Source organism: Pinus tabuliformis, chromosome 5_2, assembly GCF_031772625.1.
Source record: "Pinus tabuliformis cultivar Carrire ecotype Pingquan chromosome 5_2, CPIR1, whole genome shotgun sequence".
In the NCBI taxonomy this organism is placed as follows: domain Eukaryota; kingdom Viridiplantae; phylum Streptophyta; class Pinopsida; order Pinales; family Pinaceae; genus Pinus; species Pinus tabuliformis.
The window spans coordinates 629,648,524-629,675,728 of NC_142306.1; the positions used below are offsets into that span (position 1 = coordinate 629,648,524).

The window sequence follows — 27,205 nt, forward strand, 5'->3', positions numbered from 1 at the left end:
TATTTCTTTCACTATAAAAGGTTCTATATGAGCCACCACAGATATGTAAAACCATCTTTGTGTCCATGGAGTCTTCCACAAGTCTAAAGGGTATCCATTCTTCATCACTTCTAGGGGTACTTTTATTTTATCCTCTAGATGACCACACTTTTGATCCCTCTTCCTCTTCATAGGATCCATCTTTTTCTATTGCTATTAAAGTATGTCTATATTCATTAATACTACTAGATGCATGACTATTTCTATCTTCAAGTGATTCACATGAACATCTAGATAATGAATGACCTATTTATTTACATTTATCACAAAGAAATATCTTACCGAGCAACTGTCCTTACATCTGATTCTTCATCATTATCAACTCAAGAGTGATGGGCAACAACTTCCTTATTGCAAGAAGGAACTTCAACATTTTGAGCATCTTTCATTTGAGATTCCTTTTCCTTTTTCTTTCTTCTCTTATTCTCATTATTACCAGCCTTTAGAAATTTAGGTTCACTTCTTCAGCATCAACGTTCTTTAAGCTCCTCTTGAGATTTGTAGCTTTCTCCTCCATATAGACGTTGTAATTTGTCCAACATTTCCTTTATTGAATCACAATGCCTCACTTTATCAACATATGACTTAGACAACCCTTTCATGATGATTCCATTAGCTTCTATATTGAAATCATTCCTCTCTCCATATATCACAGATAGCCAAATGTCTCCATTGACTACCATCAAGTAGGAATTCCATAGCTCATGATCTGATTCTTTCAAAAATGGAACTCCTTCTATTGTTAGACAAATTTTATTAGCCATTGTTTCCTTTTGATCTACCTTTTAGCAATTAAGTTAATTCTCAAGGAACCGTGCTCTAATACCAATATTGGAAACAATATTAACACTAGGCGGGGTGAATCAATATTAAGGCTAATTTAAAATTTTATTCAAATTTTCCTTTACTCATTCAAACTTGAATCCACTAAATGAGAGAAACCATTAACAAAACATAACAACAGACATATGAATCAACACAAGCCTACACATCATGAGAAGCATAGATATGACATAGAGGTTTCAACATGGAAACCCTTCCAATAAAAATCCACCAAAGCTTGTTGTTTTTATTGATGTAAAAATGACAACACCTACTCTATTACATCAATTTTCTTGTGAGGAACCACTCACAAGATGCACCAACTCCCTTTGATTATTTGTTAGCACCCACTAGAAGGAAGCACCAACTACCTCCTTTTGCAGACACTTGATTAGCCTACCAAAAGCATCATTTGAAGCACAAACTTCATGGATTCTTTTAAGCACCAACATGCAGGAGGCACCAACCCCCAATCCTTCATAGACACCCACCAGAGATGGAAGCACCCACTTCTTGTATGCAAGCTCCAACCCACACTCAAAAGAAAACGTATTGATCACTATAATTGGTTGCCTCTCTACCTGTTTTGAGATCTTTTATTCTCATCAGTAGCCTTTTATCCCACAAAACACTATGTCCTCTATATACTCTACAGCAACCCATTGTTCTTCTCGGCAGTCTACACTAATACACAACACTCTCTGCACTCTTCCCACTCTGCAGCAACATACTCACATGGGCTCTATGGTCTCGACCTTCTCCTTCTGCTCAAAAACACATGGCCTCTTCTTAGAAGCAGACTAACACTTAGATATCTCCACATATCTCACAATCCATATCATATACTCATCTCTCAGCCACTTCTATTCCATAGGCTTTCTCGACCACTCAAAACAACACAAAATCTCTCAGGATCTCTTTTCTTAGCATATGAACTCTCCTCCTCTCTCTACATCATAGGCTCATTTAACCTCTCCTCAGGAGTGAACTCATCCACATATTTATCTGCACAACTCACTAACAATAATTTTGTTTCCCCCAACATTTCTCAATTTCAATTTTGAGTTTTGTTTCAATGAAACATAGTGATTGATGTTGTCTTTGTCAATCATCACTCTTCCATTCACACTACAAGAGTGTACTCATGCATGGTTTCTCCATCCTAATATTGCGTCTCTTTCTTGAATTATGCCATTGTATTAAACATGAAAATGGGAATTTGAGTGTTCCCATGCTAATACATAAAACCTTAGTCAATCCTACACACTCCAATAAGGCTCTTGTTCTTTCTAAGAAAAAATATTCTATACCTTAGGCTCAAATATTCATTTAATTTTTCATAGTGTGCACACATATATCAAGGTTGTCTTATGTTAGCTCATGAAAAAATCCTTTAAATCATCTTGCGTAATCATGGTCCTCTCTGTCATTATCTCCTACCTATGACAGTCATCATTGACTGCAATGAAACATTTGAGAAATTGTGGTCCTTCGCTGCCTTGACTTAGTGATCTCTGCAGTCACTATTACTCCTATGACACCAACTCTTATGTGAAAATTTACTCAGTTGTCAAATCATTCATCCTTCATACTCCTTTGTATTGCAATTTTGGAGCTCCACATATCGTAACTTTTTATTAAGTTGATATTACGATATTACGAGATCCTAAAATATCAAGTTGGGCCTTTAGCCCCTTTCACTTTTTCTTTTATTTCTTTTCACCATATGAATGGGTTTTTCAACTTGAAACTTCATACACATCTGTATTACAGCTTTGGAGCTCCACATATTAGAAATTTATTAAGGTGATGTTACAAAATCATAAGATTTTGATTTTCCTTTAGCCCCTTTTGCTTTGGCCCTTATTGTTTTACATGATAGGAAGACAGTTGTGACTGGCAACATAGTACTTAGGTGATAAGCGCTTTAGGATTATGTTGTGGGCCTATCTCCGTATCTTCTTGCTCTACGCCCTTGGTTATTTTGGGCTCCATGACCAAACGCCAATCACCAACGAAATATCCATGTATTGAAGCTTTCTTCAAACTATAATTATAGATATTTCCAAAAAACACGACCTCCAAAATACTCCCATGGTATCCACATAGCACTTAGGTGCTAAGTCCTTCACTACGCCCTTAATTCTTTGGGCTTCCACAACCAACTGTGAATCAACATCAAATCTTCTTGGTATTGGGACTTTCTCAAAATTCAATTACGGTGGAGTTATGAAATCCCAACCTCCAATATGCTTCCAGGATGACATCATGCTCTTGTCATCAACCCCACGTACAATCTCCTTAGTGGTGACATGTGTCACTATGATTTGGCCCATTAGCGCACTCGATCATGCTAAATTTGACTACCATGTGTCCTCCATATAACCATGTCATGTCGATCTCATCTACTACCGTCAGCTCCTAAGGGCTAATCACCCACTGCCATCTGTCCTGTACAAGGAGAGAGAAAAGGTCCCTCGGTCCTTGTTTTTCGAAATGATTTCCTTCGCAAACCTTATTCCCTGCAACCCTCAGAACTTTTGAAAGATATAAATTTATAAGAAGTTATGAAACAATGAAGTTTCGAGGTTTTGAACATCTACGGTTTTCATATTTGAAGGTTCTGAAGTCTGTAAGATTTGAGGTTTGGAGATCATATAGCCTCCCCAGTTCTATGTTATCTCAGGTTTATTTTTAAATACACCTTTGATATTCCAACCTTCTGACATTTCGGCCTTCTGAGATTCCAACCCTTCGAGGTCCAGAAATTTTGACCCTCTAATATTTTGACCTTTTGATATTTCAACCTTCTAATATTTCAACCCTCTGAGGTCTCGAAATTTTGACCATTAAAAATTTGACCTGCTTCCATGGTTCTAAAATTCGGCTTTCTTCTAAGGACTTCAAGATCCTTACTTCGGATATCAATAAATTTTTATCACGAGATATATTCATGGACTTCGACATACCTTTAGAAGGCTCTTTCCAAGCACTAACCAACAGTGCTAACTCCCTGAGTATCTATGCTAACCTCTTGAGGAAGAATCTCCTCCAAAGTCTAGTACACCCAACCATCATATTCATCATTTTACCACTCCTCCAATAATCCTTGTGCTATAATGATTCTCTAAAGAGCACTACAACAACCATGGGACACCCCTAATCTTGATACACCAAGCACATCAATGCTAGCATCTACTGCCATCACAACCAGCCTAATCGATATCAATGTTGTCTTTCCTAACATCATACTAGCACATAGATCCATGGTAATCTTGTTGAAATCAATGCCAACACACTTGATAACTATCAGGAAATTCAAACTGTCCAACTTGATCTCCTAGCATGATTGTTGACATCAATGCCAACAAACTTATTGCCACTAGCCAAACAAACAATGTCAATTGTCCAACAGAACATTTGAAAACAAAGTACTAAACATAATAAGTAGTAGACTAAAATGTGACACACATGTATAAAGTAGTAATATCATACACTAATTATATGTGTACATAGTACAATGCTTAGACACCTATGCATAGTTCTTTCTCATATAGATCCCATTACAGAGCTCAACAAGAGTGTCCTTGTTATAATCTATGAGCACATATGTCTCCTTCCTTAACATATGCTTAACAATGTATGAACTAAGCCAAGGGAGTTATAACTTTCTCACACCAAGTTGATCGCATTTCTAGTCGTATACCTGACAGGACAAAGTCACTTTTAGGAAAGACACAAGGTTGAACAAAATTGTAATATTGGAGTTTCACACATTTTTGGTGTGTCTTCTTAGATAGAAAAGTATCATGACATTATTCATCGTGTCGAACCAAATGAAGGGGCAATTCTTCCTCAACCAAAGTTTGATGAAGAACTTTTATGGAACATTTCAATGAGGACATCTTGAATTCAGTTGGTAGCTTCACTTCCATTCCATAAACTAGATGCAAATGAGTGAATCCTATGGAGGTTTTGGTTAAGCTTCTACAAGCCCAAAGGGATGAAAGGATATTTAGGCGAAAATTACTTTTGTGGTTATTAACCATATGCTGGATCATAGTATTCAAGATGGATTTTATGCCTTCAACTTAACTATTAGTTTAAGGATAGTAGGGCTAGAGATCTTGTGGTGAAACCCTGACCTAGCTACTAATTTAGCTATCATATGGTTATGAAAGTAAGCTCCATGATTAGTAAGAATCTATTTGGGTACATCGCAATGATATGGTTAAATAAAAAGAGAGCTTTGATGGTGTCATCATTTGAAAAGGTAGGCATCACCTCAACCCATTTGGTGAAGTAAATATGACTATAATGACATAATTATCATCATTGAATGAGGCAAGGACATACTACATAAAATAGATATCACATTTGGAAAAGGAGGTGAAAACAAACACGGGGTGAAAGGGAGTAGGATGGGTGTGCATTTTAGAGGTAAAAGTATCACAAGGATGACACATTTTGACTGCTCTCATACAATCCTTGAAGATCAATGGCTAAAAGTACCCAAAACACAAAATTTTCTAAGCAGTGGCTAACTTAGAGAGATGATTGCCACATTCCCTTGCATGAAAGTAATTCATAATGTGTTCAAACTCTTCACAACTTAGACAACAATGTGATACCAAATCATCTCCATGGAAATAAAGAGTATCATCAATGATGAAGTACTATTTGGCACTCTGGCATACACATTGATGGTTATCATGGGACTATTCTGGCCAATACTTTTGAGTCTATGTATAGAGTTAGATATCCCCATACCAATGATCGGATGTTCCAATAAGGAAAAAAGACTCATCAAGAAATCAATCAGTAACCATAGTTCCATTAGAAGTGGGGGGTAGTTTAAATAACATCTTTCTAAAGGCTAAAAGTTTCTTGGATTTTGTGGCCACAAACTCCAAATCAAATTCATGAAAGATAACTATCCATTTAGAGTACTTTCCCCTAAGTAATTTTCAACTAATAAAATGATACATGTGATTGGAGTTGGCGACTACAATGATTTTACGTACAAGAATGTAATGTCAAAGTCATTGAACAATGAAGACAACAACTAGAGCCAACTTTGAAAATAAGCTAAGGCACTAAATAACTCAAAATAACCACATGGTGAAAAGTCCAGTAATAAAGAACCAGTAGTTAAGGATGATGTATATTGCTAACCACACCATAAAAAGAATAATCTTCAAGGAAATGGGATGAGTACCAACAACCTTACTACTTATCAACATAAAACCATAAAGGAAACTAGCATGGAGGCATATAGAAGGCTATGAGTATTACATAATGATATTAGAGTACAAAACAAAAATAGGGAAGCTAAGGAAAAACTTGAACCAATATCAAGAGGAAGGGACATAGTTGGACCCCATTTCAACGTTTCACTATAATTTATGGATGTTGATGTAGGGTACTAGTTGAATAAACTATATAGTAGGTCATAATATATGGTTTCCTCACAATTTCTAGGATGAAGCATGTGAAATAAGCTGAAATGTAATGCATCTAGGGAGGATAATATGGGGTATATATCATGGTACTAAAAGGGATAGTGAATGTAATGTGTCCATAATCATGGAATGGTCCCACTTCTTAGTTGATGGATAAGAAATGACCACATTACCTAGTTTAGAATAAACAATATAATAAGGAGTAGTTCACGTAGCCTACTAGGGATATTCACAAGAAAGTAAAAAAATGTAAATAGCATACATGAATGTCATTTTATTGAGATAGTTGGGGTGTTGTATGTATTGTCTTTTGACAAACATGGCTTGTGGATTCATTCTTTCGATAAGGAGTATCTGACAGTGTTATTGTATCTTAAATTTTCTTCTCTATATTTTTTGTATCATTTATAGTGTAATCTTTCTTGGTATTTATGAAGTTTAAAGGTTTATTTTGAGGTTAACAGTTTATTCTATCAAGGTTTACCTCTTAGATTGTATTTTTTTGAATGAGAATTATAGGAACCGTAAGAGTAAAAAAAGGCTAGGAAAGAGATATGAAGTGGTTTTTATACCACCTTGAGCCATTTTAGATGGCCTATGAACATTAATATCCCATGGACTTACTATTTTTTTTTCTTTACATAGGTTGAAAAGATGTAAAAGTATTATTTGCATAATTCACGCATGAAATAAATGATTATTTTTCACCGTAAAAAAAAACAAATGGAGAACTTGGGCTTACATAATGAGATGCAACTATACATGAATTGGTTTGATATGTTGTATTATATAAGGTATACATGAATTGGTGAAATTTATTAGAATAACCTCCAAATTTTCATAAGAAATAGAAATAAAGTGATAATAAACCATTAAACTTCATTTATTTATTTATTAATTGAATTCCTACCTTTCTATTCAACTCGTTCTTTTTAATTACACCAAAAATCAAGTAGCAACCCAAGCTCACTAAGAATTTTTAGCTTAACATCTTCATACTGGTTAGTGTGACTATCAATCACACTACAATAGTATCTTATCACTATTTCACCCATTGATCAATCTAAAAAAATTTGAGTTGTTTTTCTTTCTCTTTAACTTTCTTTCTCTTGCACATATATTGTGGATGACGAAAGTAGACAATTTCAATCATAATTTATGGTAAATTCTTCTATAAAGTCTCCTAAAAGGTTATTTTCTTCTCATACATATAATTGGAAAAGTTTGAATTTTTATTTCCTAAGCATGAAAGATTGAGTCACCAAATTGTTGTACCATGTTATCATTCATTCTGATATTTACAATCATCTTATGCTACAATGTTCTCTATTCTGTTGATTTTTCTTAACTTAGCTCATACCAAGTTGCATCCAACGCTTTCATTAATCTATTAAAGTCATTGTTTATCTTTGTCCAGTTCTAGTTTTCCATTACTTATAATGCACTCTTATTCCAAATCCATTTTTCCATATTTTTTATTCAGCATTCTAGTTGCCTTGAGAATTTTTGAAGTATCTTTTAATGGGATTAATAGCTCTCTTATTTGCATTAACATTTTTTTTTCATTTCCATTTTATTAACATTTTTTTTTATGTGCTTCATGATCTTTTAATATCGTGACTACTATGCTCATAGAATATTTGTACTAGGAATATCCACCTCATAAGATGATCTTAAAAATGTCGAGAGAAATGATTTTGTGACCTCTCAATAACACAAGTACTTTAATGATAGAGACTCAACCAATTAAAATAACCCTAAAAGCTTATATCAAATGTATAACACTTAAGCCTTTCCATATTTAATTTGATAATTATAATATATTATACTAACTAAATAATCCTTCAATAATTTATTTTCTTTTAAAATAACTGATAAAATTACTTTTAATTCGTTAAAGACAACTTGACGGTGTGCATATTATCCAATATGATTGGATAAATTAATTTTAATTTGATAACGACAACTTGATTATGTACATCATATCCAACATGATTGGAGAAACATTGGAGCAGCCTGACATAACTCGGTGGATTCCTTCCCATGTGTGCTTGGATTTTAATTAATCTTAAGGGTACCTTCATACAATCTAAATATAACATTTACACCAGTTCTTAAAACCGTCAATAAATGAATACTTTTCTAAAATAATGTTATGATTTCATTGCATATTAACAATATCAAATATCCCTTAATTTAGTCTAAGTGATTCCATCTTTTCTCAATACCAAAATAAAATTATTTATGAAAGGTCTTAGATTTGATTTATTATGATGCATTCCAAAGATCAATATGGAGATATGTATGAAAATAATAATAATAAACTTCTAATTTTGGCACTATACGAGTAATAAAAAATAAAAAAATAAATGGATTTCTTTTTGAAATTCTAAAATTAAAACTAAAAACATAACATGAATACTTTATTTTGGGAAATCATTTATTGGTCAACCAATCTAGTAAAAGTGAATCTGATTGATTTTTTATAAATTATAAGCAACCATATAATCTTTCCATGAAAAAAAATGATTCATATAAACAAAAAAAATGATTCATATAAACAAAAAAATATAAATATGTATTGATAAATAAAATATTTGAAAACCTATAATTAATAAACATATTATTTTTTTATAAATTTAATTAATAAAGTTATAATTAAAAAAAAAAACTATATATATGAAAATTAATTTTATTATAGGAAGTAAACTAATTATTCATATTAGAAATTATTATTTTTAATTTCAAATTTAAATTTAACTAATAAGTATATGAAAACTTATTATTTATAATAAATTTTTCTATTATTTACAAGTAAAACTAATGCTATGTATTTTTTAATGTTTTCTATTTTTTTCTCTTTTTAATTATGAATCTAATTAATTGGTGAGATAATATTTATATTAATTTAGAACATGTCTCTCAATTTATGACTGCCTTCTATATGAACAAAAATATCAAGATAAAATTTAGGTGTGTTGATGTTAATAATTGTACTGTTTTATTATGACATATATGTAATTTTCTTCAAGTTTATTTTTTATTGTCTCAAAAATTTAGATTACATCTTCCCATCATCATAATTCAAATACAAGGAAAAATGCATTTATTCAAAGCTGATTTAAATGCAAGTATATAAAAATAAAGTATATGGTTCTGAGTAACATAACAACTAATTTATACTACACTACATAGAGAATCAAGAAAAAATACTTACAAAACTATAAAATGAGGTGAGGAGTCAGAAGAAGTCATTCGAGACGGATTATGTGTGCTTGTACTAGCTGGAGCATGTTGGGGGTGGGGCTTGATTATATTCTTAATTCATAGGTCTTGTTTCAGACAGACGTATACCCCAAGAAGATTGTACACCCCTCCACATGCGGGGACTTGTCCCATTCATAGGGATCGGAGGGCTAGCGGGCCCCCAGTAGGAGTTCAGGGATAATGTCCTCGAAGCTAAAATTAAATGATTTTTTTCCTTGTAAAATATAGTAATTTCGTAGTTAATCTAAGCCATTCACTAGGGAGATGATCTAGTGGTAGAATCTATGTTAATTTAGTGTTTTTCCCCTATAAGGCAACCCTCAATTTATATGAGGGAATTTTACTGAGCAGGGTATTATTATTCTAAGTGAGAAAGAGAGAGGAGGTTGTGTGAGAGCGAAGAGGAAATTACAATAGATTTGTTGTAGGTTGTATCTCCTCACTTCAGTGGATAATATAAAAGGAAGTACTGGTTGTTTCTCTCTTGATGTAGCCCTAATTGGGTCAACCACATATATTTGTGTCTCTCTTATTTTATGCATTTATGTGTTTTTGTTTCCACAATATTTTATGTGTCCCATTACTCTGTTATTTAATTTTCTAATAGATCATAGGGTTTGACTTGGCAATAAAGGTGGATTTCTAAGTGAACCACACAAGAATCCAAGCTAGCAAAATATGAATGACAATATCATTGCGCCCACTTAATCTCATATAGGGAAGAAATAATTTCATTATAATCTTCATGCATCTCTTTCAAGACTCTACCCAAATAGTTTTCGTCTGCCACTCGAGGGAGATGGAATTCAAATATTGGTCCTATTGTCTCATGGTTTGACTAGGCTCGGGAACCAAATTTGCTATCTCCTCTACAATCTTAGAGCTTGATGAGCCTCATCATTGGGTAATTATATGGGACTTAATTCACCTCCTAGCTTAGTCAAACCAACTATTCTCACAACTTATTGCATACTTTTGATTATATTTTGTTTATGAGATGAGTTAGAGTTGGATATTTTGCTTTTTTGTCTAATGTGCATTTAACATGGGGTTAAAGGATAAAAGCAAGGAATTTTGGCAAAGAGGGTCAAAAATTGAATGGGACAAGGGAGAGCAATTATAGGAGATAAATCCTCCTCATTTACTAACCCTCCATTCAAATATTGCTCCATCAACTTGAAGTGCAAACAACCAAATCATGAGGACTAGAAGGCAGCCGAGCAAGTGAAAGTCAAAGCACCAGTTTGTCTCGAGTTGGGAGTCGAGCCTCCCTAATTTTAAGGAAGTCATTGGAGACTTCAGTCATATAAGTAGAGAGGCCTAGGACCTTAGTAGGAGGTGGGGGGGTTTGATTTTAAAACTCTAATTTATTTTTGAGCTGCAAGGCTTGTGACAGTTTTTGATGTGATCCATTGTTTTGATAATAAGAATTATTTTTGTTTTGAGCCATGACTGAGTTAACATAGAGGGTTGAAACTCTTAAGATAGGGCCCAACCCTAGTAGCTAAGGCTCCTCCTTATTATACATGTATGTTAGTGCATATTCACAGTTTAATCATTCATTTCCTTAAGTAGCTACATTTCCATTACAGGAGGGTAGCACATACATTCATGGTTTACTTGTTCATTTGCTTAAGTAGCTACATTTCCATTACAGCACTGTAGCACATAGATTCATGGTTTAATCATTCATTTGCTTAAGTAGTTGCATTTCCATTACATCAGTGTAACAGTGGCTGTGTTTTAGTTTGCTTCCATTTTTGCCTTTTTCTTTAGTTAGCAGGTTAGCAAGGATTATACCCATAGATCTCCTTACCGTCTGATCCAAAATAAACCTAGCCAATCACAGTTAACCGTGTGCATATTCATTTCAACGTTTGACTTTAGGCGCTTCGAATCTCCACTGTAGATCTGCCTCACCTGATCCAACGGCTATCACACAATCTTGTGCGAATTCTTGCACGATCTATATCCTCCCAAGAGCACACGAGAAAAATGGATTTCCCATGCTACATGTCACTCACTTAGGCTAATTGCATGAAATTTAGAAATACAGCTTACAGCTTTGAGGGTACACGAGAAACTACTTACTGCCTATGAAGATCGCTCCATTATTCTGCACATTTTCCACTATTCTGTCGACACGTGACTTGATGTGATCCATCCATCTCTTGAATTAATCTCCCATGGTAAGATCTTCTCCATTCATCTTATGTTAATCCTATTCATCCATCTATTCACTCAATCCCCGCGATAAGATCTCCGTCACTCATCTTCCATTAATCTTATTCATCCATCCATTGACTTAATCTCCTATGATTAGATCTCCACCATTCATCTCCCATTAATCCTATTCGTCACTCTATTCACTTATCCCTTGTGATAAGATCTCTTACATTCATCTCCCATGAATCTTGTTCGTCCATCTATTCACATAATCTCTTGCAATAAGATCTCCATCGCTCATCTTCCATTTTTATTGTTTGTTCATCGATCCAATGGTTCCTATGCATTGTTGCTTCATTACGTCCTCCCTTCGCTGATTTTGATCTTCGATTAGTTTTCTGCTTGACTTTTTCCCAAACTTTGTTCTGCATATCATTTAAACACTGCCACTTTTGAGCTTCCGTTTGGTTATTCAATAAGACTCTAACACTATCCAATCATCAGAAAACCAATAAAGTGAAAATAGATTTAGTTTAGTTTCCTTGCTTACTCATTAGTTTGGTTTGATGGTCTCTACTTATGTAACTTAGATAGTAGCATTAGGTTAGTGTTGATTTAGCAATTCTACTTAGCATAGCTATTTAAATGGTTAATTAGGATATGGTGTGATTTAGCATTACATGTTGTTTTCTTCATTACTGCAGTAGAGTAGATCTCTTAGAATAGATTTTCTCTTCTTCCATTAAGGAATCAACCTTCTTCTGACTCTCTGGAAGTTTGGTTTGGAACCTTTGGGGTCTCTCACCAGATGAAAAAGTGACAATAGGCAAGACTTTCACTTCTACTCATGCATATAGCACTATCACCTCCAATTTTGTGTAAACCTCGGGTCGATAAGTAAAGCTGGTAGCCCAGGAGTTGCAGCATCATTGCTGCAATACTGGTGCTCATCACTTTTTGGCACCGTTGTTGGGGAGGTGTCATAGTAGAATGTGATTAGTGCTTTCTTTTATTCTATTTCTAGACTCCAATCTTCTCCCATTAGTTTATTTCTACAAAAGTAATCTAGTAGCTTCCTTCTTTCAGTTGTCATTATCTTCTTTCTTTTCCTAGTTGATTCATTTCTTGTTACTTTTTACAAAAACAAAAAAAATATTTTCATTAATCATATTTAATTTCAAAAGTAGAAAATTGCATTGCATTATAGTTTCATTCAATCATACAAACATTAAAAAAATTGTCCAACACCAACCCAACCCCCCAATTTCATTGTGTTGTGTAGTAAGAACCACATCACCATTCACTTTTGCAGGTAGAAGAAGAAGATTGCAAAGAATGTAGAACAAATGGGTGGAGATGATGACAATGAGGAAGATACTCTTGGATTTCCCATCCAAGACACTGATGGAAGTGTGTACATGAAGAACATCCCTCCATCTTTTCTTCCGAAATTTCATGGTCTAAGGTCAGAGGATCCGGAAACCTTTTTCTTTGAATTTGAGATTGTTTGTAGATCTTATGGTTACTTATTAAAAACTCAAAAATTGATATTATTTCCGTCAACATTGAAGGATAAAGCTCTTAAATGGTTCATGAGTTTAGGGACTAATTCAATAAGATCATGGAATGATATGAAAAAGATATTCCTTGAAAAATATAAAGATCATGATCTTAAAGAAGAAATTTTTAGAATGAATCAAAGAGAAGATGAGAGTCTAGAGGATCTAATAGAGAGGTCCATGTATAATCTTAAGAGCAAAAAACTACATCATTTAGGGTTCAACAAACTAAAAAACCTCTTACTTAGAACAATTAGAGATGAGTGGATTGATCTCCTTAATATCATAAGTAGAGGTGATGTATATCAATTATCATTTGAGGAAATTTGTGAAACATGAAAACGCATATCAAGAGGAAAAGCAAGAGCAGGTAAATCAGCATCAAGATTGGTAAGTCAAGCCAAACTTGCAAATTTGTTTGAGCATTTTAAAACAAAACTTCTTAGCAATCTAGCAAAACAAGTGGAAATGTTAAGAATGCAAGATGAAGGAGAAGAAAATGTTGATATTTGTATTGCAAAATCACATTGTCCATCATTACCAAGGTTGAAGGAAGTTTACCAAGAGGGCAATCAACCAAGTCAATGGTCAATGCAGTAATGTTATGTAGCTCCAAGAGGACCATGGTAGCCCATTGATCCTAATATGATGTAAGAACCTAATCCACAATTTCAATCTTATGCATATCCACCTGAAAGTAATTGGAACACAGCCTTTCCTTGGCAATATTGGCTATCTCAACCCCAAAACCAATCTTGGCAAAAAGGTTGGCAAGGAACTTATGGGAGCCATCCACAACATCCTCAGTATTTTCCTCAATATCCTCCATACCAAACTCGATTTATCCTTACCATTCACCCCCACCACAACCAAAACCCCATCCACATCCATCTCAAATATACACTCCCACTCAAATACCTGTACCACCATTCCCAAGGCCACACATTGAATTAGCTCAGCCCACTTACAATGCTGAGGTACAACACTTCCAAAAATCTCCTCTTGAGATCAATGGTATTCACCACAGCTCAAGAAGAGTATTGCAAAAAAAAGATCATCTTGATATCATTGAAGGACCACATCCAAAAGTAGAAGATTCAAATAAGAAGACCACAGAACCATGGGCTACGATTGATGAAGAGCAGACATCAAAATCATAGATTGAGAGAACTTCCTCATGGTTACCATCAAATCATACATGTATTCAAGAGAGCAATCAACAAAAAGAGGAAGATTTGAAGTTCATGGTAGAAGAAGACATGAAGAATGATCCAGATCAGCAAAAGGACCAAGGACATCATAACTATATTGAAATATGGTTCCAGATAGTCACTAAGTTGCATCATCACTCTCTTCCTCAACTAAGCTTGACCCTTTCAAAGTCAAATCATTTGGTCTCCGAAATCCAGGTACATGTCAATGCTTACATTTCAAGCCTCCACATCATTTTATCTGTCATCTTGATCAACACATGGCCCCATTGGAAGTATTCTTATACTTGGAAGTGATTTTTTTAGGGTAGGGTAAAAAAAACAAACAAACAAACAAACAAAAAACAAAATGAAAATAAATAAATCTTAGGTGAAAACCTCATTGGAGGCACCTCAGATTGGCTCATTGATTGAAAACCTCCATGAAGCGGTTAATGGGTTGGGAAAAGAGAAAAAAGAAAAGATCCTAGGTGAAAACCCCCTTTGAGGCACCTACGTAGACCTACTAGTTGAAAACCTCCTCGGGGTAGCTAGTAGGCCTAGAAAAAAGAGAAAAAAATAAAAATTAGTATATCTCTGATGAATGCATGTACTCTCCAACATCTGCAACCAATAAGAACAAGTTGGTACCAAAGGGAAAATTGGTCAATTCTAGGGCACGAACTTCATTAGGCCTATCAACCCTCCTTCGAAGCGAAAACAATACATTATTTTAGGAGTTGACTATTTGAATTGGTGAGTTGAGACCAAGGTGATTAAGGTAGCAACAAAAGAGAAGGTGGTTGAGTTCCTAAGGGAGAAATTATTCTACAAATTTGGGTACCCTAGAGATCTTCATTCACAAACACCTGCAAAAGAAAAGAAACCATCAACAGATAATAGAGGAGGAAGAAGAATAACCATGCAGCAAATAAACAACACAACACCTCTGATCTTCAACAACTGCAACATGGCATCAAGACCATAGGTAAGTATTCTGCTCACTCACTCATATGCATCATTTGATCAAAATTTCTAAGGGTTATGAGGTAGTTGGTTTATAAGTGAAAAGGTGGCCAGTTAACCTGGCCACCTTCGACAAAGAAGACAGTCAAGTGGAAAAAAGGAAATTCCTTTTAAAATCAAAAGAGAATGCAAGAGTCCAAAAACAATGATTTATTTTTTATGGCATTCAAATCTGATGTAATGTGGGGCCCCAACCCATATTAAAGTTCGAGTGGTAGCACAACATTTAAGTAAGCATGGGTTCGAGAGGCAGATAAAGTGCTCCGTGAGGGAGCAACGAGCACGAGTTATAACTCAGGCTCAACCCTCACAGTTGACCATGGTGTCAATGTGTTTTACTAAGATCTATGGCTTGAGATTGTTGCAGGGGCTTCAATCCTGATGAACATTCCGTACACTCCCTATCCCTACAACAGGCCATGCCCATGGCTCCACTTCATCTCATCTCCTCCATGTCATCTACCACCCTCATTCATTACCGTCCACCCCATTCACCATACCCCATCACCTCATTTGCCATTCCATAGATATAGTGTTGTTTATGGCTACCATTTTAGGATGCTTGAATAATTAAGATTTGGGGTAGAAACACCAGCTCACCAAAGACTCAGCATACCCTATTTCTTGATGCAATCACTCATAGACTCCAGCAACAAAGTAAAGAAAATGAATTCCCAACAATTGGCTCACCATGGGTTGATCAGGATCCTCATTGAGGATGCCCTCCAAAACCTCAAGATCCCTATAACATGGTCAGTCTTCAGAGACTTACCAGCAGAGGATGACATCAAAAACCTCACCTATGATGTTAGTCCTTTTGTCAGTGAGAAGGAGGCAAAACAAGAAGAAGAAGATACAAAGCTAGATGGGGATGAGATGGATGAAGAAGAAACTAATACAGAGGAACATGACGAAGGAGAAGAAGAAGGAGGAGAAGAGAAGGAGGATGATGCTGAAACAGAGGAGGAAACAAAGGAAGAAACTAATGGAGATGAGAAAGAATAGTAAGAGCAAGATGATAAGAAAAACAAAGAGGAAGAATTCATTGAAATAGAAGGGGAATAACATAAGGAGGAGTCACCTAGGGTGTCTTGAGAGGCCCTTGAGAGAGAAAATGCATGGCTGAGAGGACAACTGCAGAATAGGGAAAAGTAACTAGCATGTATGTCCAACCTCTCCTTGGAAGCCATACAGTGTAGGATGCCAGCTAAATCCTATGCTCTTTACCTCAGAGAACAATGGCTTCAATTTCAAATTAAAACACTAGCATAAACGGGCACCATGCCATTTCAGGACTACAGACAGTTTATTGATCTTTGTGATCAAAGTACACTAGAGGATAGGGCCAAAATGGATGAGTTTTACTTGCACAACATGGCCCTCACAGACATGAATGATTGGGAACCTAATGCCAGGCTAGGATATCTACAATTAATGGCTTTGGCATCATGGATGAACCATGAGGAGTCAAGGGATGCAGAGATGAAAAGAATATTGGCCAAAGAGTGAAATGAACCTATTTTCATTAGAGTTGAACAATCACATCCGATGGTCCTAATCAGCAACCATAATATACTTGCAAATGATCCTCAGCTAGCACCTAGATATCTTGCTGCCCAAGAGCAAGCAATTTCACATTTTGAGAATATGTTTAGGCTACTAGGAGATGATAGTATACATGCCTACTTAAGGAGGTGGAACACACTGCACACAGCGTGAAGATCAGAGAATATCACTCCCCTCAAAGGTTGAGAGAGGCACTAAACAAGACACCTATGTATAAGCAATCAATGCAAAGGCTGAAGGTCAATTGGATGGGCCTAAGATTCAGTCCACCACTACTCCTAGGGATGTTAGAAGGGAGAAAAGAAGAAGAGGAAAAGAGGCAGTGGGAAGAAGTAGAAAGGAAAGCAGGCTTTTATGAACAATAAGAAGAGACCACAGCAGAGGCATGGGATGTCAAAGAGACTACGAGAGACATGAAGGACATGGACATTGACTAAGTTGCTCAGAGGATGAGCAACACTTTTAGTAGGGGGGTGATGATGAGCCTCATCATTCGTTAATTATACAGGCCTTAATTCACCTCCTAGCTTAGTCAAACCAACTATTCTCACAACTTATTGCATACTTTTGATTATATTTTTTTTATGAGATGAGTTAGAGTTGGATATTTTTCTTTGTCGTCTAATGTGCATTTAATGCAGGATTAAAGGATAAAAGCAAGGAATTTTAGCAAAGACCTTTGTCAAAACTCGAATGGGACAAAGGAGAGGAATTATAGGAGGTAAATCCTCCTTGTTTACTACCCCTCCATTCAAATATTCCTCCATCAGCTCGGAGTTCAAATAGCCAAATCATGAGGACTAGAAGGCAGTTGAGTATGTGAAAGTCAAAGCACCAGTTTATCTCGAGTTTGGGAGCTGAGCCTCCCTAATTTTAAGGAAGTTGTTGGAGACTTCAATGGTATAAGTAGAGAGGCCTAGGACCTCAGTATGGGGGGCATTTTTTATTGTAAAACTCTACTTTATTTTCGAGTTGCAAGACTTGCGACAATTTTTGATGTAATCCATTGTTTTGATAATAAGAATGAGTTTTGTTTTGAGCCAACACTAAGTTAACTTAGAGGGTTGAAGCTCTTGGGTTAGGGCCTAACACTAGAAGCTAAGGCTTCTCTTTATTATACATGTATGTTAGTTTAGATTCATGGTTTAATCGTTCATTTGCTTAAGTAGCTACATTTCCATTACAACAGTGTAGTGCATAGATTCATGGTTTAATCGTTCATTTGCTTAAGTAGCTACAATTCTATTACAACAATGTAGCGTAGATTGGTTGTGTTTTAGTGTGCTTCCATTTGTGCCTTTTTCTTCAGTTAGCAGGGTAGCAAGGATTATACCCATAGATTTCCTCACCGTCTGATCCACAATAAACCTGGCCAATCGCCATTAACCACGTGCATATTCATTTCAACGTTTGACTTTAGGCATTATGAATCTCCACCATCGTTCTACCTCGCCTAATCCAACAACTATCGTGCAATACCGTGCGAATTCTAGTAGGGCCGTATCCACCTGAGAGAACGTGAGAAAAGTGGTTTTCCCGTGCTACATGTCACTCACTTAAGATAATTGCGTGAAATTTAGAAATACAACTTATAGCTTTCAGGGCACACGTGAAACTGCTTACCACCTATGAATACCGCTCCATTATTCCGTACATTTTCCACCCTTCTGCCGACACATGACTTGATGTGATCCATCCATCTCTTGACTTAATCTCCCGTGATAAGATCTCTGTCACTCATCTTCCATTAATCCTGTTCCTCTATCCATTGACATAATCTACCGCGATAAGATCTCCACCATTCATATTCTATTAATATTGTTCATACCTCTATTCACTTAATCCCCCGCGATAAGATCTCCGCCATTCATCTCCTGTTAATCTTGTTTGTCCATCTATTCACATAATTTCCTGTGGTAAGATCTTTGCCACTCATCTTCTGTTTTTACTGTTTGTTTATCAATTTAGTGGCTCCTATGCATTGCTGCTTCATTACATTCTCCCTTCACTGATTTCTATTTTCAATTACTTTTCCATTTGACTCCTTCCCAAACTTTGTTCTGCATATCATTTAAACGCTTCCACTTCTAAGCTTCGATTTGGTTATTCAATCAGACTCTAACACTATTCGATCATAAATAAACCAAGAATGTGAAAACATATTTAGTTTAGTTTCATTGCTTACTCATTAGTTTTGTTTGATGCACTTTACTTCTGTAACTTAGATAGCATCATTAGGTTAGTGTTGATTTTGCAATTCTTCTTAGCATAGCTATTTAAATGGTTAATTAGGATATGGTATGATTTAGCATTACATGTTCTTTTCTTCATTACTGTAGTAGAGTAGCTCTCTTAGAATAGATTTTCTCTTCTTCCATCAAAGAATCAAGCTTCTTCTGACTCTATAGAAGTCTAGCTTGGAACCCCTAGGGTCTCTCGCCAGATGAACAAGTGACAACAGGCATGACCTTCACTTCTACTTGTGCATATAGCATTGTCACCTCCAAGTTTGTATGAACCCTGGGTTGATAAGTAAAGATGGTAGCCTAGGAGTTGCAGCATCCTTGCTGCAATTCTAGTGCTCATCAGAGGTTGAATATGTCTCGTGATCATTAATATTGACATTTCAAGTTGGCATATTTATTCACAAATTTCAGGTGGTATTGTGGAATGGAAGATAGAAGTGGCTTCTTGGGCATAGTCTTCGACCCGCGACCAACCTTGGGTTCCTGTGCCATTGCCTACCCTACGGCTACACCTATATTTTTGGGGAATTTTGGACCAATAGTGATGAAGTTGGGAGAGGTTACACATCCTGAACAAGTTCAAACTCTAGCGAATAAGAATAAACAAATCAGGACAAAACTAACGCCCAAAAATGTAGGGAGTTCAAGATAGCCCAGGCCAACACCAAAACAAATACCAATACACCACAGGACCAGAAGGACCCCTCTAGATAAAATCACTCACTTGCTAAGAAACCCCAAGGAAAAAAATGAAATGGACCCCCAAATAAGTTAACAAAAATTCACTATACTTGAACCACACAAACTAAGAGTAAAGGAAACTGAGAAGAGAGTTCAATAGAAAGACTTGTATCAAGAAAGAGTTATCCCAAGTCATTGGATCTGAGAAGGATTATGAGATAGATTGTAGGGTGAGGGTGATCACTTTGTGCCCCTCTAGTTCTAGCAATGTTATTAGAATTTACGTGGCACGAACTCCCTAGAGACCCATTTTCTAATTCCGGTCCACAAACCAAAAACTCAAGTAAGCAGTTGTATCTACTCCATTCCACAATTGAAATGGCTTACATGTAGTCACAGGACATTGCACCTTCATCCTTAGCGACTAGTGATCCATTCTACGAAAATGTCCAATAATCATGACATAGCTTTGCAGATTTTCCCTTGCTTGCAGGCCCAACACCATAAGACCATTGAGAGAATAATTTTACCAGCAGTGGGGGAGAATTTCTTGCACAAGATAAATTGCACGCAACATCAATACTCTTCATAGGATAGAAGAATTGTGCAAGGCTTAACCTCGTAGTAAATGAGAAATAAGCTCACATGTGTTATGCATGTGGCGGGTTGGCCATGCCACCATCCCTCTTAAATACAGTGGAAGGCAAGTGGGCACTGTGTGGCCCCCAAACCTCCTTTATCATGTTTTGAATCACTATCGAAAAAAGTGATTATATAAAATCGAAAAAAAAATTTTGAGAACCCTTATTTAAATAAATGTTGACAATTAGCTTTTTCTATTTATTTTTTATTTATAAATATTTTTTATAATTTAATATTAAAAAATTCTTATTTATAAATAAACTTTTCTTCACCTACAAATTTATATTTTAATTCTAAAATTAAATTTGTTTTTCTTTTATTTTATAAATAATATATTTCATTTCAATTATACTAATCTGTTAGAAAGGAATAAATTAATAAGGAAATAAATTCATTTTTTCAAATTATTTCTTTTCCTAAACCATTAATATTTGTGTAAATGTAAAAACCTATTTGATTAATAAAAACATCAAATAATTTCTTTGCCCAAATGATTTCCCACCACACTTTTTAAGCATCTTAAAATGATGTAATACATCGAAATTTTTTAAAATAAAATAAAATGATGACTAAACTTTCCTCTAAATAAAAAAATCAAAGTTAGTGCTCGGAAAATACAAAAAATTTCTCTGAGTCTGTCGTTGTCAAACATGTATATGTGGGGTACATTCATTTATATAATGTAGAGGCTCAAACTGCCCTGTAAGGCTTAGGTTAACCTTCGCTTCCTGCTCATTATTCATTATCACAGCTTCTTTGGTACGATCTCGAAATCTTTCGGGGCCATTGATATGCCAATGAAATTTACTCCATGATGGCTATCTCATTATCTCCTCCTTGTAATGCAAGGTTAGAATGTCATTACTATGCAATTATGATGAAATTAAGAATGCATAATTAGGTGCCCTGTCCCAGTAATGGATGGTCTTCAGTAACAAGGAATGCGGTTCCCCGTTGCAATCACAGCATCTTAGGTTGGGCGGGTGGAATTGCTGATAAACGAAGTCGAGTGAAATTGAATTCTACTCCATATGTTTGTTTCGTCAATCGATGACATTAAGGAAGACTCCTCGTCTCTACTCGATGTTGGCATCATATCAACCTAATCGGCGCTGTCCCCACGTTACAAGAATTAAATCAAAGCGTAACAGCCGACAATATAATAAAGTAGTACTTCTGCATTGTAGAGATTCTCACAAACCTGGTATTTTCCTGTCTTTCTACGCATACGAAGAGTAATGATAATAAAGCAAACCCAGGAACGGAATTAACTAGCGTACCGGATTTATAAGCTTTCCAGACGGATCATAAATATATTGAATGAGTAAATTTTAAATATATTGAAGTGTGTTATTCAGTCTATATACGGGTTTCAAGGATAGTTTAATGAGTGGATTGGTTAAGTATCTAGTTTATTTACAAGTTAGGTGTCAAATTTCCTCAACACTTTTGGAGTTAGGCTTTGTTAATGTTAGCAACATTGAAATCATTATTATCTTATCAAGCAACCCAAATTCCCCCAAGATTTAATGTTGATTCCGAGAAAACAAAGTGATGATAATTAAATCTACATTCTAGTACAATCACAACTTGGAGAAAGCTCCTTTATACAAATATCTTGGAATCCATATTGGTCACAAACTTGTACAACTTCAAGAAAGTTCCTTCATACAAATTTCTTGGAATTCCTATCTATGAGAAGCTCAATTGAAATTATAGCATTTTGAGAAGGATAGATAGAGGATGGAAATATTATTAGGAGTTTCAAAAAAATACTAAGTCAGCCATCTTTGGAAATGGGATAAAACTAAACTCTTGTTTGAGGCTCTTGTCGCTCATGTATTTTATGTGGATGTGAAAGTTGTGTTGCAGTGTAGAGTCATGGAAGAAGATAAAAGAAACAGAAAAGTAGTTTATAACCTACAATTTGAAGATTGAAGGCAATCCACTCTATCATATCCTTGTAATCAAACAAGGCTTTCCCCATTAAAAACATACTTAAGAATCACGATCTTGTATGAAAAGAAGTTAAAAAACATAGAACAAAATATGTTTACTAAAATTGCTTCTAACTATATACGAAAACCATCACCTTTGGCTCTAGCGAGGATGACATAAGTCTACATCATTGATGTATGACGAAAAAGATCATTTTATAAAATAAGTATAATATTAAAAATATTAATATATTAAAATTTAAGGAGAAATTGAAAGGTGATAAAAAAGTAGTAGAAAAAAGGAAACTAAGATATTATAAGGAAGTGATCAACCCAAATCGCTGAAATAAAAAATATCTCTCTATCTTGACTATTGTAAAGAAAAATATAAACATTGTTACAATAAGAACATATTCTTATGAATTTCATACTAAAAGTAAGTCTTGGCTAATTCCTAAAACACTAATAACATAAAATATTCTTTCACCTATAAATAATACTCTCTTAAATTATCTTAAATTATCTAACTCACATGAAATTTAAATTTCAAAATATTTATCACATAATTATATCTGCTAAATCATATAAAATTTATAACTAAATCTACTTATAATTATTTCATAAACATATATTAAATTAAAGTATAAATAAACTGACACCTCTATATTTATCACATAATATAAATAATCAAAAACTTTTTTTGAAATTAAATACAATACTTAAATACTAATATACTGATGCAATGATAAAATCATTATCACGATCTTTAATTTTGACCCTACACATCAAACTTGTCATTAAAAACTACCCTCTCACATTTCAATTCACTAAACATAATAAACAAACTTATTTTATTTAAACACTTTTGATTATTAGTTTTTTATAGATATTTTTAAAAATTATTATAAAGAATATTTTTTTTAAATAAATATAAATAATATATTATGGAAAAGACTCTTCTTGACTACTCATTAGCCTGCATTAAAAAAAAACATATTGCCTTATAAGGTGAAGTCTCAAGCGAAAAAATAACATTAACATCAACGTGCGTGTAGTGTCTATTATATGGAATGGATAATTTATTAAGAATAAATATATTATAAATAAGATTTAAATGGAATTTTAAAAAATATTTCTTAAATAGTTGTTTAGTTTTAACATAATTAATTAAAAATTTATTTATTAAATTAATTATTATGGTAATTATGATTAAAGTGTGTATATATATAGAAATGGAAATATCGCAAAATACCTTCTAAATAATAACTAAAAAATATTAATAGAAAATTTAATTATAAAACTTTATTTTTCAAAAACTTAAACAAATCATAAAAGAAGAAAAACCTAAAACTTTGACTACAAAATATAAACTTCAATAAAAGACTGAGATATTGACTAACTTTAAAGAACATTACTTATTAAATATTATTAATAATATATTTATGTTTATAAAATACTATTCCTTAATATATAAAAATATAAATATATAAATTGAGTTATAATTTTTTTACTTGAAAGAGTTCCATTTACAAAACAATAAAATCACATCTTTCACTTTAACATCCAACAGAGAACGATATGTGTTTCAATTATAAATCTGTGTTGCTTAATAATTATATCAATCCATTAAACACACAAGCTGCATCAATCATGAACTTCGTAACTTATACAATAATTAACTTCATAACTAGGTTAAACGTGTGAACTTTAAAGAAAAACCATCTACCTTTATTCCTACTTAAAATTTAATTTATACATATATATTATAAAAATTTAAAATGGTCGGTTAATATTATCCAAAAAAAATTATTAACAGTATGAAATTAACAGTATGAAATTGAGAATGGAGTTATTTTTATTGTGATTTTTTTGAAGTTTTTATAATGGTTTTTTTGGTCTAATTTTTATAAAATCTAACAATAATTTATTGAAATTACAAGTTTGATGGATAATCCCGTGCAATAGAAGTGCCATAAAGGTTTTAGAGTGTGCTGAATCAATATATACAATCAAAAAATTAGTTTAAATAATACAAATCAAGATTTCACCTCAAATTTTTCCACCTAAAAACCTAAAAAACCTAAAAAATCACATTAAAAACAACTCTGGAAAACTAGTATAAAATTTAAAACATTGATTAATAATATAATTAACAACCTCATTATCAATGATCTCAAATCTAATTTTAAAAAGCTTAAACTAAAAAAAACTAATATAAAAATTTACACTTCACATTGTAATCCTAACCATTCTCCTACCAACCAATACTATCAAAAAATAAAAAAAAAATAAAAAAAAAAATAAAAAAAAAAAAAAAAAAAAAAAAACAACCTCAAACCATGTGCCTAATGAGGATTCTGGAAGAGCACTTTCCTTCGGTTCATACCCTTCTGTTGCTCTGATACATACACCGTAAAGCTATTGTTGATTTGACATCGCTAGAATTCTCTCTGTGTGCTCCTCAACCACCGAAACCAGGCACCATAGTATAAGCAATCATGACTTATCTTTGCAGCGTTTGGCCTTAATTGCACTCTAATCCAGATAATGGATTTCATTTAACTCCACTCAAAGGCATAGGATTGACTTTATTAATTCCTCCTGCTTCATAATCATGGATCCCTGGTTGAATTCAGCCAGTTGTGCTATTTTTATTCCCGTATTTCTTGGGAATAGTCCATATGAAGTTGTTCCTTGATTTGGAATTAAACATGGGCGTTTCTAATATGGCTGTGCTTCCTGTTATCTGAATCTGCAGATTTCTGCAACTATTAAGGAATTTCGCCATGACTTCCAATCCCGGAGGATCATACGACCACGGCAATGGCGATGAATGGGAGCCAACCGGACCCAACTCGGCTTTCAGCCCCCCGGTCATAGCTCTCGTCGCTGTGATAGCCAGCGCGTTCTTGATAGTGAGCTACTACAGCTATTTTCTCCAGCGCTGCAAGCCACGGTTCTGGGGGCTTCGAACCCGAGACGAGGACGAGGTCGTGGTGCAGGATTCGGATGGTTTGCAGAATATTCCGATGGCTTCTGGCCTGGACGAGGTGGTAATGAAGAAAATTCCCGTCTGCAGGTACAGGAAAGGAGATTTTCTTATTGAAGGAACTGAATGCGCGGTCTGTCTCGTGGAGTTTCAAGAAAACGAGAATCTCAGATTTCTGCCCAAGTGCAGCCATGCTTTTCACATCGAGTGTATTGACATGTGGTTGAAGTCTCATGCCAATTGTCCCCTCTGCCGCTCCAACGTTCTTGGCTCTTCAATGAATATAGCTCTGCTAGAGCAGATCAGTTCTGTGATTAACAATACTTCTGAACTAATAGCACGAGCAGAAGCTATAGAAGAAAATACAGATGATACCCAGAATTCTGCCATTAATGCTCAACAAGAGGTCACGAAGAGTGGAGACCTCTCAATCGAAGATGCAGAGAATCGAGCAGCAGAAGAAGTGGGCATCTTCAAAACGCCCACTTTATCCAGATCGCTTTCCATGGGATCTCATGAAACTTACTGTTTCTCATCATCAGAATTCATGCAGCCGCAGTCGACATTATGTAGCAAAATGACAAAAAAAATGTTAGTGCAGCCATTGACTGTAAATCCCTCTAGCAGAACAGCAACATTCATGTGTACTCAAACTAAGGGTGTTTCAAGGTGGGAACATAATGATAGTTTATCAATATTAATGTTACCAGCTGCACACCAGGAGAGAAAACAGGGTGAAAGCAGCAGCTGCGGTGATATTAGATCAGAGGAAACGTTAATTGATATGACTAATTATAGATTGGGTGCCCTGGCCTATCAATGGAGGTCACTGGATTCAATGAAGCATCCCTGTAATAAAACTACTCCCAGCAGACTTAGAAGTGGGGATCCTGAAGCCCTTCTTTCTCCACGCACATTTTCTTATAACCATGTCCAATTAAAGCTGCCATAATCAGGCACAATCTGGTCACACTGTATGTTATTTTTGAGGTGGTTCAGTCTTTGAACATTGTAAGACAGCTTAGTTATTAATTTCAAGTATGTGTGGAACAGGGAAACGAGCATGTTTAAATTATAACCATCTGCATGTTTGCCATCACTGTATACAAATTTTAGGTGGAAATGGCTGTCGAAGCCCCTCTATCTGCAACAGTTTTCAGGAAGCATGGCAGCTGAATATATGTATTCTTGAATACGCAGAGTGAAAACAAGGAGGCACATTCGAATGTAAATAAACTATCCGTGATAATATACGCCATAGTTCGAAAGGCCTTAATATGAAGGTCTAAGGCCATCTGTAGATCTGAATGGTGCAACCTATTATTACATGGGGTACTGCAGATCTGTATCGTGTTTGTTTTGGTTTTTTTTTTTTTTTTCTTAATTAATAATAATGGAAAGAATCCCACTTTTATACTTCTAAACCTAGTATTACTATTCACAGCCACAATCCCCACTCTAAATCTAATCTTGCTATTAAATTTCAAACTTCAAACTTCATCTAATAGTTGAATAATAAATAAATTAAATTTCAAACTTCAACTTGATCTAATATTTCATCAACAAACTTTTTCTCTACATTGTTCAACCTAACCTGATGAGTTTAAATGATG

General features: G+C 34.6%; 1 protein-coding gene across 1 annotated transcript; it reads left to right on the forward strand.

Annotated features, from left to right (window-relative positions):
- The first annotated feature begins 24,973 nt into the window (after positions 1-24,973).
- Positions 24,974-26,881, forward strand: LOC149160615 (RING-H2 finger protein ATL65-like). Its single transcript, XM_089435388.1, has one exon. It carries the CDS (start codon positions 25,390-25,392, stop codon positions 26,542-26,544), a length of 1,155 nt encoding a protein of 384 aa, XP_089291514.1. The 5' UTR covers positions 24,974-25,389; the 3' UTR covers positions 26,545-26,881.
- The last annotated feature ends 324 nt before the right edge of the window (positions 26,882-27,205 follow it).

Excerpts from the sequence above, each read along its gene's own strand:
- LOC149160615 (XM_089435388.1), top strand. The coding sequence starts at position 25,390 with ATGACTTCCAATCCCGGAGGATCATACGACCACGGCAATGGCGATGAA.